This window comes from Gorilla gorilla, chromosome 5, assembly GCF_029281585.2.
Source record: "Gorilla gorilla gorilla isolate KB3781 chromosome 5, NHGRI_mGorGor1-v2.1_pri, whole genome shotgun sequence".
Lineage (NCBI taxonomy): Eukaryota > Metazoa > Chordata > Mammalia > Primates > Hominidae > Gorilla > Gorilla gorilla.
The window spans coordinates 149925599-149938110 of NC_073229.2; the positions used below are offsets into that span (position 1 = coordinate 149925599).

At 39.9% G+C, this 12512-nt stretch overlaps 1 protein-coding gene across 2 annotated transcripts; it reads left to right on the top strand.

Annotated features, from left to right (window-relative positions):
* On the top strand, nt 1-11684 carry HEY2 (hes related family bHLH transcription factor with YRPW motif 2). Of its 2 annotated transcripts, none has more exons than XM_031012585.3 (5): nt 1-281; nt 2223-2301; nt 2429-2512; nt 4892-4973; nt 9530-11684. In XM_031012585.3, exons 1-5 carry the CDS (start codon nt 199-201, stop codon nt 10213-10215), a joined length of 1014 nt encoding a protein of 337 aa, XP_030868445.1. In that variant the 5' UTR covers nt 1-198; the 3' UTR covers nt 10216-11684. The 2 variants fall into 2 exon arrangements, with proteins under 2 accessions (XP_030868445.1, XP_055245776.1); XM_055389801.2 differs by lacking the exon at nt 1-281 and adding an exon at nt 310-805.
* Nucleotides 11685-12512: the final 828 nt, after the last annotated feature.

Sequence of the window (12512 nt, forward strand, 5' to 3'; positions counted from 1 at the left end):
AGGGGGGGCGTGGCCGGCGCCGGCTCTTGCGGCCGAGCAGAGTTGCGGCGTGGGAAAGAGCCGCTAGGAGCAGACCGCGCCGCCGCCGGAGCCGCGCCTGCCCAGGCCCGGGGAGGGAGGAGGCGGGCGCCAGGGTGCTGCGCCCCGCTCGGCGTCCGAGCTTCCGGCCGGGCTGCGCCCCGCGCGGTCTTCGCCGGGATGAAGCGCCCCTGCGAGGAGACGACCTCCGAGAGCGACATGGACGAGACCATCGACGTGGGGAGCGAGAACAATTACTCGGGGTGAGCGCGGGCTCCTCGGGAGCGGCCCGCAGCTCGGGAGCTTGGGGTAGCTTTGTGAATGCGTGGCTCCCTGGAAATCCCGAGGCTCGTCTCCGCAGCATCTGGGTAGAGAGGGCAAGTTTTGCCTGAGAAAGTTTGAGTGGTGGGCGCTCGCAGAGCGTGAGTTGGGATGGGGCAAGGGATGTGGATTTTCACCGTAGGGGTGGAGTGGCCAGGATGGGAGACGCCACTGAAAGGCAGAGCGCAGGAGTTGGCGAGGGAGGGTCCTGACTGTCACAGTTGGACGCGCGAACGGCAGCGTCTGGGCGACAGGCGATGTCCCAGCCACTGAAACCGTATTTGGGGGCACTTTCAAAATAGATCAGGAGAAAATAAAAACAATATGATTTTTGATTTTTAGAGATACCAAAATCACAACTTGATTTTTGGAGGAATTAAAGCAACCTGCGATGTCAAGGCTACGTAGGTTGAACTTTGCAGGTTGACCGTGTGTGACTTGGCTAACGCAAGAGTGAGTGACAGATGTAAGCATCGGAAAGGGCATCATTTCTTTGACTGCTTGTTCTCAAGTCTGGAAGAGATCGGCGTCGTAATCACAGAAGCCAGACCTCCACTTTCCTGTGACAGAGGGAGATTACCGAGGCATTTTAGAGCCAAGGCGGGTCAAATGATAATTGCTTCTAATTGGCATCCCCAGAAGCACCTTAATTATTTATCTGCAGCTGTCACTCAAAGAGGGAAATTCTTCCTACCTTTGGAAAACTGGTTTTCTTTCATATTGTTATTCTAATACATACAAAGCAAAGCACAAAATCTGCAAGAGCAAAGATATTTACCCGAAACCAAAGGTTTAAGTATCTAATCATTAAAGTGTTGTTGTGCCGTCTTTAAAAATGAGGTCTGAAAAACAGAAGCTATCACGTGAAAGGTGAAACCCGTAAAGAAGGGGTGAAAATGAGGGGGACAGGTAATTCAGAAATAAGATCCAGAAGTGAGAAGGTGAGGTAATAGCAACCTGGTGTGTGCAGCATTTCTAAAATGAAAGAGAACAAATAACAGGAACCTGGGGAATTTGAGAACACAAAGAAGCATAGTATCCATGAATTATGAAGAGAAACAGATACAAACTAGAAAGGATTATAAAAATTATGTGACCAAATAATACTTTGATTGAACTTTCAATATAAAAATATATTTTCATTAGTAAATCCAAGGTGCATTGCAGCTTCTGGAGATTTAAGCTTAGACTAAAGTCTGAGACACACCTACAGTTTCATTTTCAAAGTAAAACATTCACCTAGTAATAAAATGAGTTTTAATTTTCCTATCAGTGGCATATTTAGGGCATATTTTTGGAAGATTAGTATGCAAAACATCAAGTTTGTCAATTTTTTCCTGTTGCAATATATGACTAACTGAAGTTTTGAAACAGTAAGATAACTTCTATTTATTTTAAAGTTTGCACCTAGAGACAAGAGTTTGACGTATGACGACTGCACATCTGTTTGATAGTGGTGCTTAACATAACCCTGATTTGAAAAAGTGGCATTATTTTGTTCAGTGTGCCTGACAGGAGGGAGAAGGAAAGCTATTTGAGATTAGTTGACTTTAAAATATATGAGTGGAACTAGGAAATGCTAATACCTAACTTCTCAGCCTAACTGCCGGTAATTATTTCACTGGGAGACTTTCAAGTAAAAATTCTGGGACATTTTGGCCAATGGGTTAGCATCTGGATTACAAATTAAGGCGTAATTTTTACCTGAAAAGAGACAGCCGGGCTGAAAGCAAAGTCTGTTAAGAGTGAAACAAGAACTAAGAATAAAATAACACAGACTGGAACTGTGGAATCACTCTGAATATTTAATGGGTGCCACAAGTACCCAGAAGAAACTATTGTTATGTTAATGCAGCACCTGACATACTCTTCTTATTTCATAGGCAAAGTACTAGCTCTGTGATTAGATTGAATTCTCCAACAACAACATCTCAGATTATGGCAAGAAAGAAAAGGAGAGGGGTATGTGATTTTTCCCCCTTTTTATTTCATGTAACTCATACTAATGTGTAACAGTTACATTTTTTCATTTGAGTAATTTTATCAGTTGTGAATTCATAAACTTTTGTTGTTTGCTTCTTTTGGATAGATTATAGAGAAAAGGCGTCGGGATCGGATAAATAACAGTTTATCTGAGTTGAGAAGACTTGTGCCAACTGCTTTTGAAAAACAAGTAAGCTATCCCCTCCCCAGAATCCCCCCACCCACCCCGCCACCCCCCAAAAAAAAGCTCAAACACAATCTGATTCGCTCATCTGGGAATGTGGGTTCTTGTTAAAGCTCATTAAAATAATGGTGTATGTACCCTGATCTGGCACAGAGCAGCTATTTCAATAAAATGCTTTGTTGTGGCAAAACTATTAAAAACATAATCCATCATGAAGTTGAAAAACATTTCCATTCTTTAGCTTATTTTCCCCTTAAGGGTAACAGTGTTCATGCTTTCTCTGTTCTTTCTATGAATACCAGTAGTGGTTTTATTTAAAACTGTGCTGTATACCGTATCCTTCAAAAAAAAAAAAAAAAAAAAGAAACCATTTTTTTCTCAAAATTTTTTTAAAATGTAATCTTTTTAATTAAAAAACAAGCAGAGCCCAAGAAGTAACATCTCTAGCTCTATTTCCTAAATGATAATACCAATAAAATTTATTTACCAAGCCATTTGCTTTCATTTTTAATCCCTGGGTTGGTAGAATGCCATTTGATTTGGGTCATCTTTTTAGAAGTTTGGTAAAAACGAAGTTAATCATAACTGCCCCATTTCATAGTTCACCTATTCCTTTACAAAAAAAAGAAAGAAAGAAAAAGATTTTGCACACTTAGAAAAGTAGAAAGCCAAATGTTTAAATCTTTTGTGGTTTTAGAAGTCATGGCTCTCCCCCTGCCGCAGTGGTTAATGACACAGATTTCTAAGAGTATATTTCAAAGGATATGGCAGCATGTCCTTGTTGAAAATACTTTCAGTTTAATTCCAGTAAGACAACAGTTGTTTGTTTATTCCGTTTTGTTTGTTTACTTCATGAATCTGCAAACATTATAAAACAATCCCTACAAAGTCCTTGGAAATTATCCAGAAAGTGCAGTTTCAATTATTAGTGACTTTCCTGAATCTGCTTGTACCATTTTCATGGAAAAATTAAACGCTGACCAAATACAAAACATAATATGCTACTGATTATACATTTTTAAGACAAAAAGCACACCCAATCTATATGCAGAGACTGTGTTTGATAAACTAAAAATAATGTGGAAATTGTAGTTTTGATTAGTAGCATTTTCAGTGCCAAATAGGCTTCAAGTGAAAATGTCAGTAATCAATGATGTTTTTAAAATTTGGAAGTACTGAAATGTCTGCAGTTATGAGTCGAAGTCTGTTTGATTTTTTTTCTTGGTTTGTTAGATTTTTTTTTCTTAAATGTTGACTTAAACCTTAAAAGCAAACATCAGTTGTTTGGCAGTTAGTTACCATAAACACAAGCTTTCCCATTTGCAGAGCTTGGCTACCAACCCAAGTGAGTTGGCCCTGTCACAATATGATTAGAAAAGTGTTCTTTAGAGCAGTTAAGTAACTCTGGCACTCTCACCGTACGTGGTGCTGATAATTTTTACAAAACAAGTAAAGCATAGGGACCTGAAATAAACCTTAGTGTCCTTAAAAAAGAAAAAAAAGAGAACATATTGGTAATTATTTAGCTCTTCCAGGAAATGAGAAGCCACCCACAGTCCCCGAGACAGTTTGAAATGGCACATTTGTATTTCAATTGGTTACCAGAGGTTTCCTTATTCTGAAAGCAGGGACATAAAAATATATTTGCAAGACAATTTTATTAAGAACTATTTTAAAAGGTTCAAAAATCCTTAAGCATTTATGATGCTTCCTAGGTAAGCAGTAAATTATTGCTTCTTGTGAGCTTAGAAATTCACAGTGACACCTGCTGGTAATTATTGGGGAAAAAAACCTTAAAAGTCTTCCTTTTTAAAATTTTTGGATCTGCTTGAAATGCAGATCCAATTATATTGTTCTAGTGTGAATACCTTATTTCGGGACTTAGTAGGCCTGTGAAAGGACTTATTGGAGTTTTCTATTTTAAAAATATTTAACAATCAATTGCTAAAATCCTATCTCCTTATCTTCTGGAGTTGTTATACAACTCCTCTAGACTTTGGCTTTACAGAAGACTATTGATGCCCCATAATAAAACATATTATTAACCAAGACACAGATTGAATATAAAGTTTGAGATTTTTACAACTGAAATCATTTTGCTGTGGTGATCTTAGGAGAATAATTATTCTTATGATTTAAAAAAGTCATTCTAGTTTCTTTTAGTCTTTAAAAGTTAAAATGGCAAATACTTGTGATTAGGTATGACATTAATTCGTGCTTTCATGTAAAGTTTGGAAAGAATTCGAAGTTTTCTGTGAAAAAATAAAAGTTGGGATTGTCTAGTGAGAGGGAAACTGAAGCCATAATGCTAAATTCAGTGTATAATGTTTCAGATTAGTGTCTGTAGGACATGTGATTATTTATTTATTTATTTATTTTATGAAGGGATCTGCAAAGTTAGAAAAAGCTGAAATATTGCAAATGACAGTGGATCATTTGAAGATGCTTCAGGCGACAGGGGGTAAAGGTAAGTAGATGACTTCATTTTTTTTTTTTTTGCCTTTTTTACCTTTCTCTTTTCATGTTATTCCCCCTAATATTGTAAGGAAGTCATAGCTGAACAGTTCTTTAACAAGCTGAGATAGGAGGCCCCAGATTAAAGCTGTGGAAATCAATGCTAATGGCAGGATTGAACTCGTGGGAAAGAACTTCTGGAACAAAAGAAGCACTTGACCCTGGGCTTGTGTTTGCTTTCATAATACTGTGGGAGTAAAGCTTCATTCACAGCAGCCTGGTCAGAGATTTGTTTAGGACTTAAGAAGCGCATGCTGGAATCTGTATAGAAAGAACAAAAAACAAACACACAAACATCCAAACATAAACAGGAGGTTAGAGGCAATCCTTTTCTCCTCCTTCTGCTTCTTTCTTCCTACTCCTTCTCCTCCTCTGTCTTCATTAAATGAAGGCTAAGACTGAAAATAATTCAGCTATTCCAAAGGAAGTGACTCTAGAGTTATTTTCATTATTGTTTTCAGATTTTTGCTTGGTCTTGAATTTAGACCAAACAGAACAGTTGAATTGCAGGTAGGAAGTCTCTACACCAGAAGCCATTAATGGAGCAGAGTCATTCTTGGGGAAAGCAAACAGGAGCAGGCACTCCAGGTCCAGGGCCCTAGAGAGGTGTCCTCTGTACTGGATAGTGACTTAGGGAGGAATTGTCGAGGTGGTGAGAGAGGATCTCATCTCATGCTAAAAACAGCCTTGAGATCCTAGTTCACTCAGATTTCATTATCCCACTTACACATCACAACTCAGACTTGATTTTGTCCCTCTGAATCTTTTTCATCCTTCAAAGAATCCTTTGATATTCACCTTAGCCAAGGGTGTTATTCAGTATATTTAACAACTGAATAAGGAGAAGGTATCAGAAGGATTTAAGGGCTCCAACTAAATCCTGAAGGCCTCCCGGTGCTCAGCATTAACCTTTTACTACACAGTATACGGGTCCTAGATCAGGACAGAGGCAGGACATTGGAGGGAAGCAACTGTTACCAATATTTAACTCCTGTATGGCCATACCATTGAGGATCTCTAGAACATCAGCCCTGATCTTAACCATCTTTTTCCTGTGTCTAGTAGGGAGGGAGGGTAACCATTGTACAGAGAAGCCCCAATGGGTTGACTTTTCCCAGATTGTACCTTCTCAAGGAACCATCCTGAATGATGGCATGAAATGCAAACATTCTTACATAATAGAAAAGATAACTGGATTAAATCACAGAAGCCAATGATCCAGCCTAGCTTGACCACTGCTGTGCCTCTGACCTAAGAAAAAAGTCTGGGCTGCACTTTGAGGGCTACACTAGCAGCATGAGCGCCAAGGGCCCCTGAAGCTCCATGATTCTGTCTCTACAACTGCTACCTCAGGATGTTAGGATACTGATTGAATTAGTTATGCTACAAGAAAATTTGTTTGATTGCTTTACTTCCCTTAGCATTGTTAGCCACAAGTCTAAGTTTTCTTATCAGGGTTTCAAATATTTGGCATGAGCTGTACTTCTAAAGAGTAATATTGTTCTTAGGCTTTATTATAAAAACTAAGTTCCATCTTGGTTGCTATTCTTGGCCACCTAGACAGTCCTAAAATTTGTCCCAGAATAGTTTGTGAACAGATATTTCCAAGTAGGCTCCATACACATCACCTGACTGTCACGTCATTGAAGAGGTCATTGTACTGGAGAATGGCCTTCAAGAAGGGAGCTGGCGGCTGGGTGTGGTGGCTCATGCCTGTAATCACAGCACTTTGGGAGGCCGAGGTGGGCGGATCACCTGAGGTCCAGAGTTTGAGACCAGCCTGACCAACATGGAGAAATCCCGTTTCTACTAAAAATACAAAATTAGCTGGGCATGGTGGTGCATGCCTGTAATCCCGGCTACTCAGGAGGCTGAGGCAGGAGAATTGCTTGAACCCGGGAGGCAGAGGTTGTGGTGAGCTGAGATCGCGCCATTGCACTCCAGCCTGGGCAATAAGAGTGAAACTCCATCTCAAAAAAAATAGAAAAAATAAAAAGAAGGGAGCTGGCTGTTTGGGTTAACATTGTAAGAGAATACCAACTGCCTCATAGTGCAGTGGTGAAGGGCATCGTATCTGTAGCTGGATTGCCTGATTTCAAATCCTGGTTCTGCCACTGATTAGCTCTGTGACTTTGGGTAAATTACCCCCTGGGAGCTGGTCCAGTTTTATCATCTGTAAAAAGAGGACAGTTGTAGTGTCCATACTATATAACTCATAAGGCTGTTACAAGTTATTTCACTTAAGGCCGATAGAATAGTGCTGGCGTAGAGGGAGTGGTATGGACATATATGTTACTGTTGGCCCAAGATCCATTCACAAAAGGGAGCTACTTATCATCATTTCCCTCTGAAGTCCACAATAGGATAGGAATTGCATAATTTATATTCCTTTAAGATATAACAGAGAGCTCAGCCATATATGACAACATAGCAGGCAAACCACAAATTTCAATTACTTCATGACCAGTAATGAAAATTCTTAGACGCTCTTGGGGCTCCAATTCTGTTAGTTCATTCTTTATAGTCTGTCTTGGTATGACAGTAGTATCTAGAGAGGATTTAGTAGAATAACCTAAGTTTCAAAATCCCTCTGGATTTCTGGACTCTGTCTATTCTATTCATTACCCCCGTCTTTCTCTCATGGGAGTCAGAAGTCTGCAAAGCCCTACAGAACCCTGAGGACCAAAATGTGAAATCTTTCCATGAATACCTCTTCTTCAGGAATAGCTTTTCATCCTAATCCAAGAGGCTCAGTTTGTTAACTATGTCAGAGTCCTGGGATGATAACTATTTTTGCTGCTGATCTTCCATATTTCATGATATTCTCTTGGTATCAGCTTTGTACTGTTGTTGTTTCTGTTTTAGTAGTGTATATATTTGCCACAAATATCTTTTGGGAACTTCCAAATCGTTGGGATTTTAGCTTTAGGACTCTTAATATATGTGACTACTATCTCCAAAGTTCTTTGATTACAGATTAAGATAGCCAAATTTTTAATAGGTGATGAATAAACAGGTAATGCTTTGATCAGCAAAAACATAGATAATGTAAATGTTTTAGATAAAAATAACTGCTGGGTGTGGTGGCTCACGCCTGTAATCCCAGCACTTTGGGAAGCCGAGGCAGGAGAATTGCTTGAGTTCAGGAGTTCTAGACCAGTCTGAGCAACATAGCGAGATCTTGTCTCTACTAAAAATCACACAGATTAGCCAAGTGTGGTGGCACATGCCTGTAGTCCCAGCTACTCAGGAGGCTGAGGCAGGAAGATCACTTAACCCCAGGAGATGGAGCCTGCAGGGAGCTGTGATCGGGCCACTGCACTCCAGCCTGGGTGACAGAGTGAGACCCTGTCTCAAAGATAAATAAATTAATAAATAACCTTATTTGAATGGGATATTTCTTATTCATGTATATACACATCCCCAAAATGAACAGACCAAACTTTTGATTTGGAAATTACTTTTTAAAAAGTTGTAAATGAAAAATAATCTGTTTTTATATACCAGATGTCACTCATTCAAAGTGGGCAACATTTCTCCAAATGTCTGATTATTATTGTGCCCTACATGGGCACTCCAATAATTAGACATTATTATTTTCTATTCTAATGTATTATCTTCAGACAGACACTCAGATAAATGTGACCAAGCTCTAGCCATTTTTGTGGTAGTAACCATAGCTATAGCAGTGCATGCATATACACTGACAAAATTAATATACATTTTTTTCTTGGGTGTATGCTAGAAAAATGTAAGGACATATATTTGAACTTCAGATAAACTAGGCATTAACATATAGTATTTTCACATCAGGAACTTAGCCTTATATTACTGACAGAAATATAAGATCTTCAAGTAAGAAACCAAATTTTTTTTAAAAAACTCATTTTGTTTTCATTAAATTTTTTATACAAAGTTATGACAAGATGGTTTCACTTTGTTGATAAAAAACATTGTTAGGAAGCAGTTATGAATTTATTGCGATTCTAGCACATTTCTAAAGTCCTCAAACTGCTAAGATGCACTTGGCATCTCTGTTAAAATGCCAAGAGAGTAAAGATGTTTCAGATAAGCCCTTTAATCTCCAACTCATGTGACAGAGACAGAGAGACTGGAACTCTGTATTTCCATGAAAAAGTTTCCTGGAGAGTTTCACTATCCCACAATACAAAGGGGGAGACCCCATTTCTTTCTCTGGAAGTGTTTGAAACGCGGATGTTCTTAATTTTTTTCCCCACTGTGATATTTAGCTGCAAGAACGACTGTAGCATATTGCATTGCCAGAGTTGTCACACATGTGAGTGGCAAAGTATACTTTCTTAACTTCTGCAAAAAATTAAAACCATAAATAGCTAGCAATATTTCCAGAAAGGATTATCGTTCCACTTCAGTCTTCTGAAGGACAGAGTGGAACATCAGTGGGTGGTTATTCTTGACTATACCATTTTCTCACCCCTACCTCCCCCCCATCTCTCTCCTGTTCCCTACTTTGCTCAAACCCACTTTTAGGCTACTTTGACGCACACGCTCTTGCCATGGACTTCATGAGCATAGGATTCCGAGAGTGCCTAACAGAAGTTGCGCGATACCTGAGCTCCGTGGAAGGCCTGGACTCCTCGGATCCGCTGCGGGTGCGGCTTGTGTCTCATCTCAGCACTTGCGCCACCCAGCGGGAGGCGGCGGCCATGACATCCTCCATGGCCCACCACCATCACCCGCTCCACCCGCATCACTGGGCCGCCGCCTTCCACCACCTGCCCGCAGCCCTGCTCCAGCCCAACGGCCTCCATGCCTCAGAGTCAACCCCTTGTCGCCTCTCCACAACTTCAGAAGTGCCTCCTGCCCACGGCTCTGCTCTCCTCACGGCCACGTTTGCCCATGCGGATTCAGCCCTCCGAATGCCATCCACGGGCAGCGTCGCCCCCTGCGTGCCACCTCTCTCCACCTCTCTCTTGTCCCTCTCTGCCACCGTCCACGCCGCAGCCGCAGCAGCCACCGCGGCTGCACACAGCTTCCCTCTGTCCTTCGCGGGGGCATTCCCCATGCTCCCCCCAAACGCAGCAGCAGCAGTGGCCGCGGCCACAGCCATCAGCCCGCCCTTGTCAGTATCAGCCACGTCCAGTCCTCAGCAGACCAGCAGTGGAACAAACAATAAACCTTACCGACCCTGGGGGACAGAAGTTGGAGCTTTTTAAATTTTTCTTGAACTTCTTGCAATAGTAACTGAATGTCCTCCATTTCAGAGTCAGCTTAAAACCTCTGCACCCTGAAGGTAGCCATACAGATGCCGACAGATCCACAAAGGAACAATAAAGCTATTTGAGACACAAACCTCACGAGTGGAAATGTGGTATTCTCTCTTTTTTTTCTCTCCCTTTTTTGTTTGGTTTAAGGCAGCTCGGTAACTGACATCAGCAACTTTTGAAAACTTCACACTTGTTACCATTTAGAAGTTTCCTGGAAAATATATGGACCGTACCATCCAGCAGTGCATCAGTATGTCTGAATTGGGGAAGTAAAATGCCCTGACTGAATTCTCTTGAGACTAGATGGGACATACATATATAGAGAGAGAGTGAGAGAGTCGTGTTTCATAAGTGCCTGAGCTTAGGAAGTTTTCTTCTGGATATATAACATTGCACAAGGGAAGACGAGTGTGGAGGATAGGTTAAGAAAGGAAAGGGACAGAAGTCTTGCAATAGGCTGCAGACATTTTAATACCATGCCAGAGAAGAGTATTCTGCTGAAACTAACAGGTTTTATTGGTCAAAATGACTGCTGAAAATAATTTTCAAGTTGAAAGATCTAGTTTTATCTTAGTTTGCCTTCTTTGTACAGACATGCCAAGAGGTGACATTTAGCAGTGCATTGGTATAAGCAATTATTTCATCAGTTCTCAGATTAACAAGCATTTCTGCTCTGCCTGCAAGCCCCCAGGCACTTTTTTTTTTGGATGGCTCAAAATATGGTGCTTCTTTATATAAACCTTACATTTATATAGTGCACCTATGAGCAGTTGCCTACCATGTGTCCACCAGAGGCTATTTAATTCATGCCAACTTGAAAACTCTCCAGTTTGTAGGAGTTTGGTTTAATTTATTCAGTTTCATTAGGACTATTTTTATATATTTATCCTCTTCATTTTCTCCTAATGATGCAACATCTATTCTTGTCACCCTTTGGGAGAAGTTACATTTCTGGAGGTGATGAAGCAAGGAGGGAGCACTAGGAAGAGAAAAGCTACAATTTTTAAAGCTCTTTGTCAAGTTAGTGATTGCATTTGATCCCAAAACAAGATGAATGTATGCAATGGGATGTACATAAGTTATTTTTGCCCATGCCTAAACTAGTGCTATGTAATGGGGTTGTGGTTTTGTTTTTTTCGATTTCGTTTAATGACAAAATAATCTTTTAATATGCTGAAATCAAGCACGTGAGAGTTTTTGTTTAAAAGATAAGAGACACAGCATGTATTATGCACTTCATTTCTCTACTGTGTGGAGAAAGCAATAAACATTATGAGAATGTTAAACGTTATGCAAAATTATACTTTTAAATATTTGTTTTGAAATTACTGTACCTAGTCTTTTTTGCATTACTTTGTAACCTTTTTCTATGCAAGAACCTTTACGTATCACTAATTAAATGAAGTCCTTTTTGACTATTTTTTATGTGGATGAGTTGCTTTGCAGAAAAGTTTCCTTCCACTTTCTATGTGGAAAGTCAACATGAATTTCAAGAGGTCTTTACTAACGATCCAAGCTATGGCTTTTCTTTATGTCTTTCAAAATCATTTGATATCATTCACAGCTTGCCTGAAAATAACATTTATCTGAGCTTGTAAACTAAGCATAGGCAGTAAGATACTTGGAGGCAAGAAATAATCAGTTTCCTCTGTCTTTTATTCTTAACTACAGTTCTTGGGAAAGTGCAAATTCAAGACTTCCAAATGGTATACCAAATATAGGATAATAAGCTAGAACATGTCATACATGTTGTAATTCAAAAACATTTGTAGAGTTTTAAAAACATCACATACATACATGATAGGCATGTACATACATCCTAATGATAAATCCCTTGTGCTTCAATGACAATTTCTTTTGTTGCTGTGGAAATTTTATGGGTATTGCCTCTGCTTCAGTGAGGCCTAAATAAACCATCATAGAGCTCCTGAAGCTATTGGGCCAAACAACATAAAAAGAATGAAAGTGATTTTTATTATGCTTATCAATTTGTTCAAAGGAAAAAGGAGGGCTTTTATATTCTGGTTTTGAAAAATCCAGCCAGTAGTTTAATTTCTGTCTGTAAGTGGGTAATGAAAAGGTCGAGGGGAGGCAAAAGCACGTCACCTTGTTTCTTGTGTCTATAAGCCTTGTGGTTCTTACATTTTCCAGTTGGCTCTAATAGAATGAGGTAGCAAATAAGAAAATTGATTTCATTGTCTTAGGTGTTTGCTTTATAATCATGATTTGTGGACAACAGCCATATA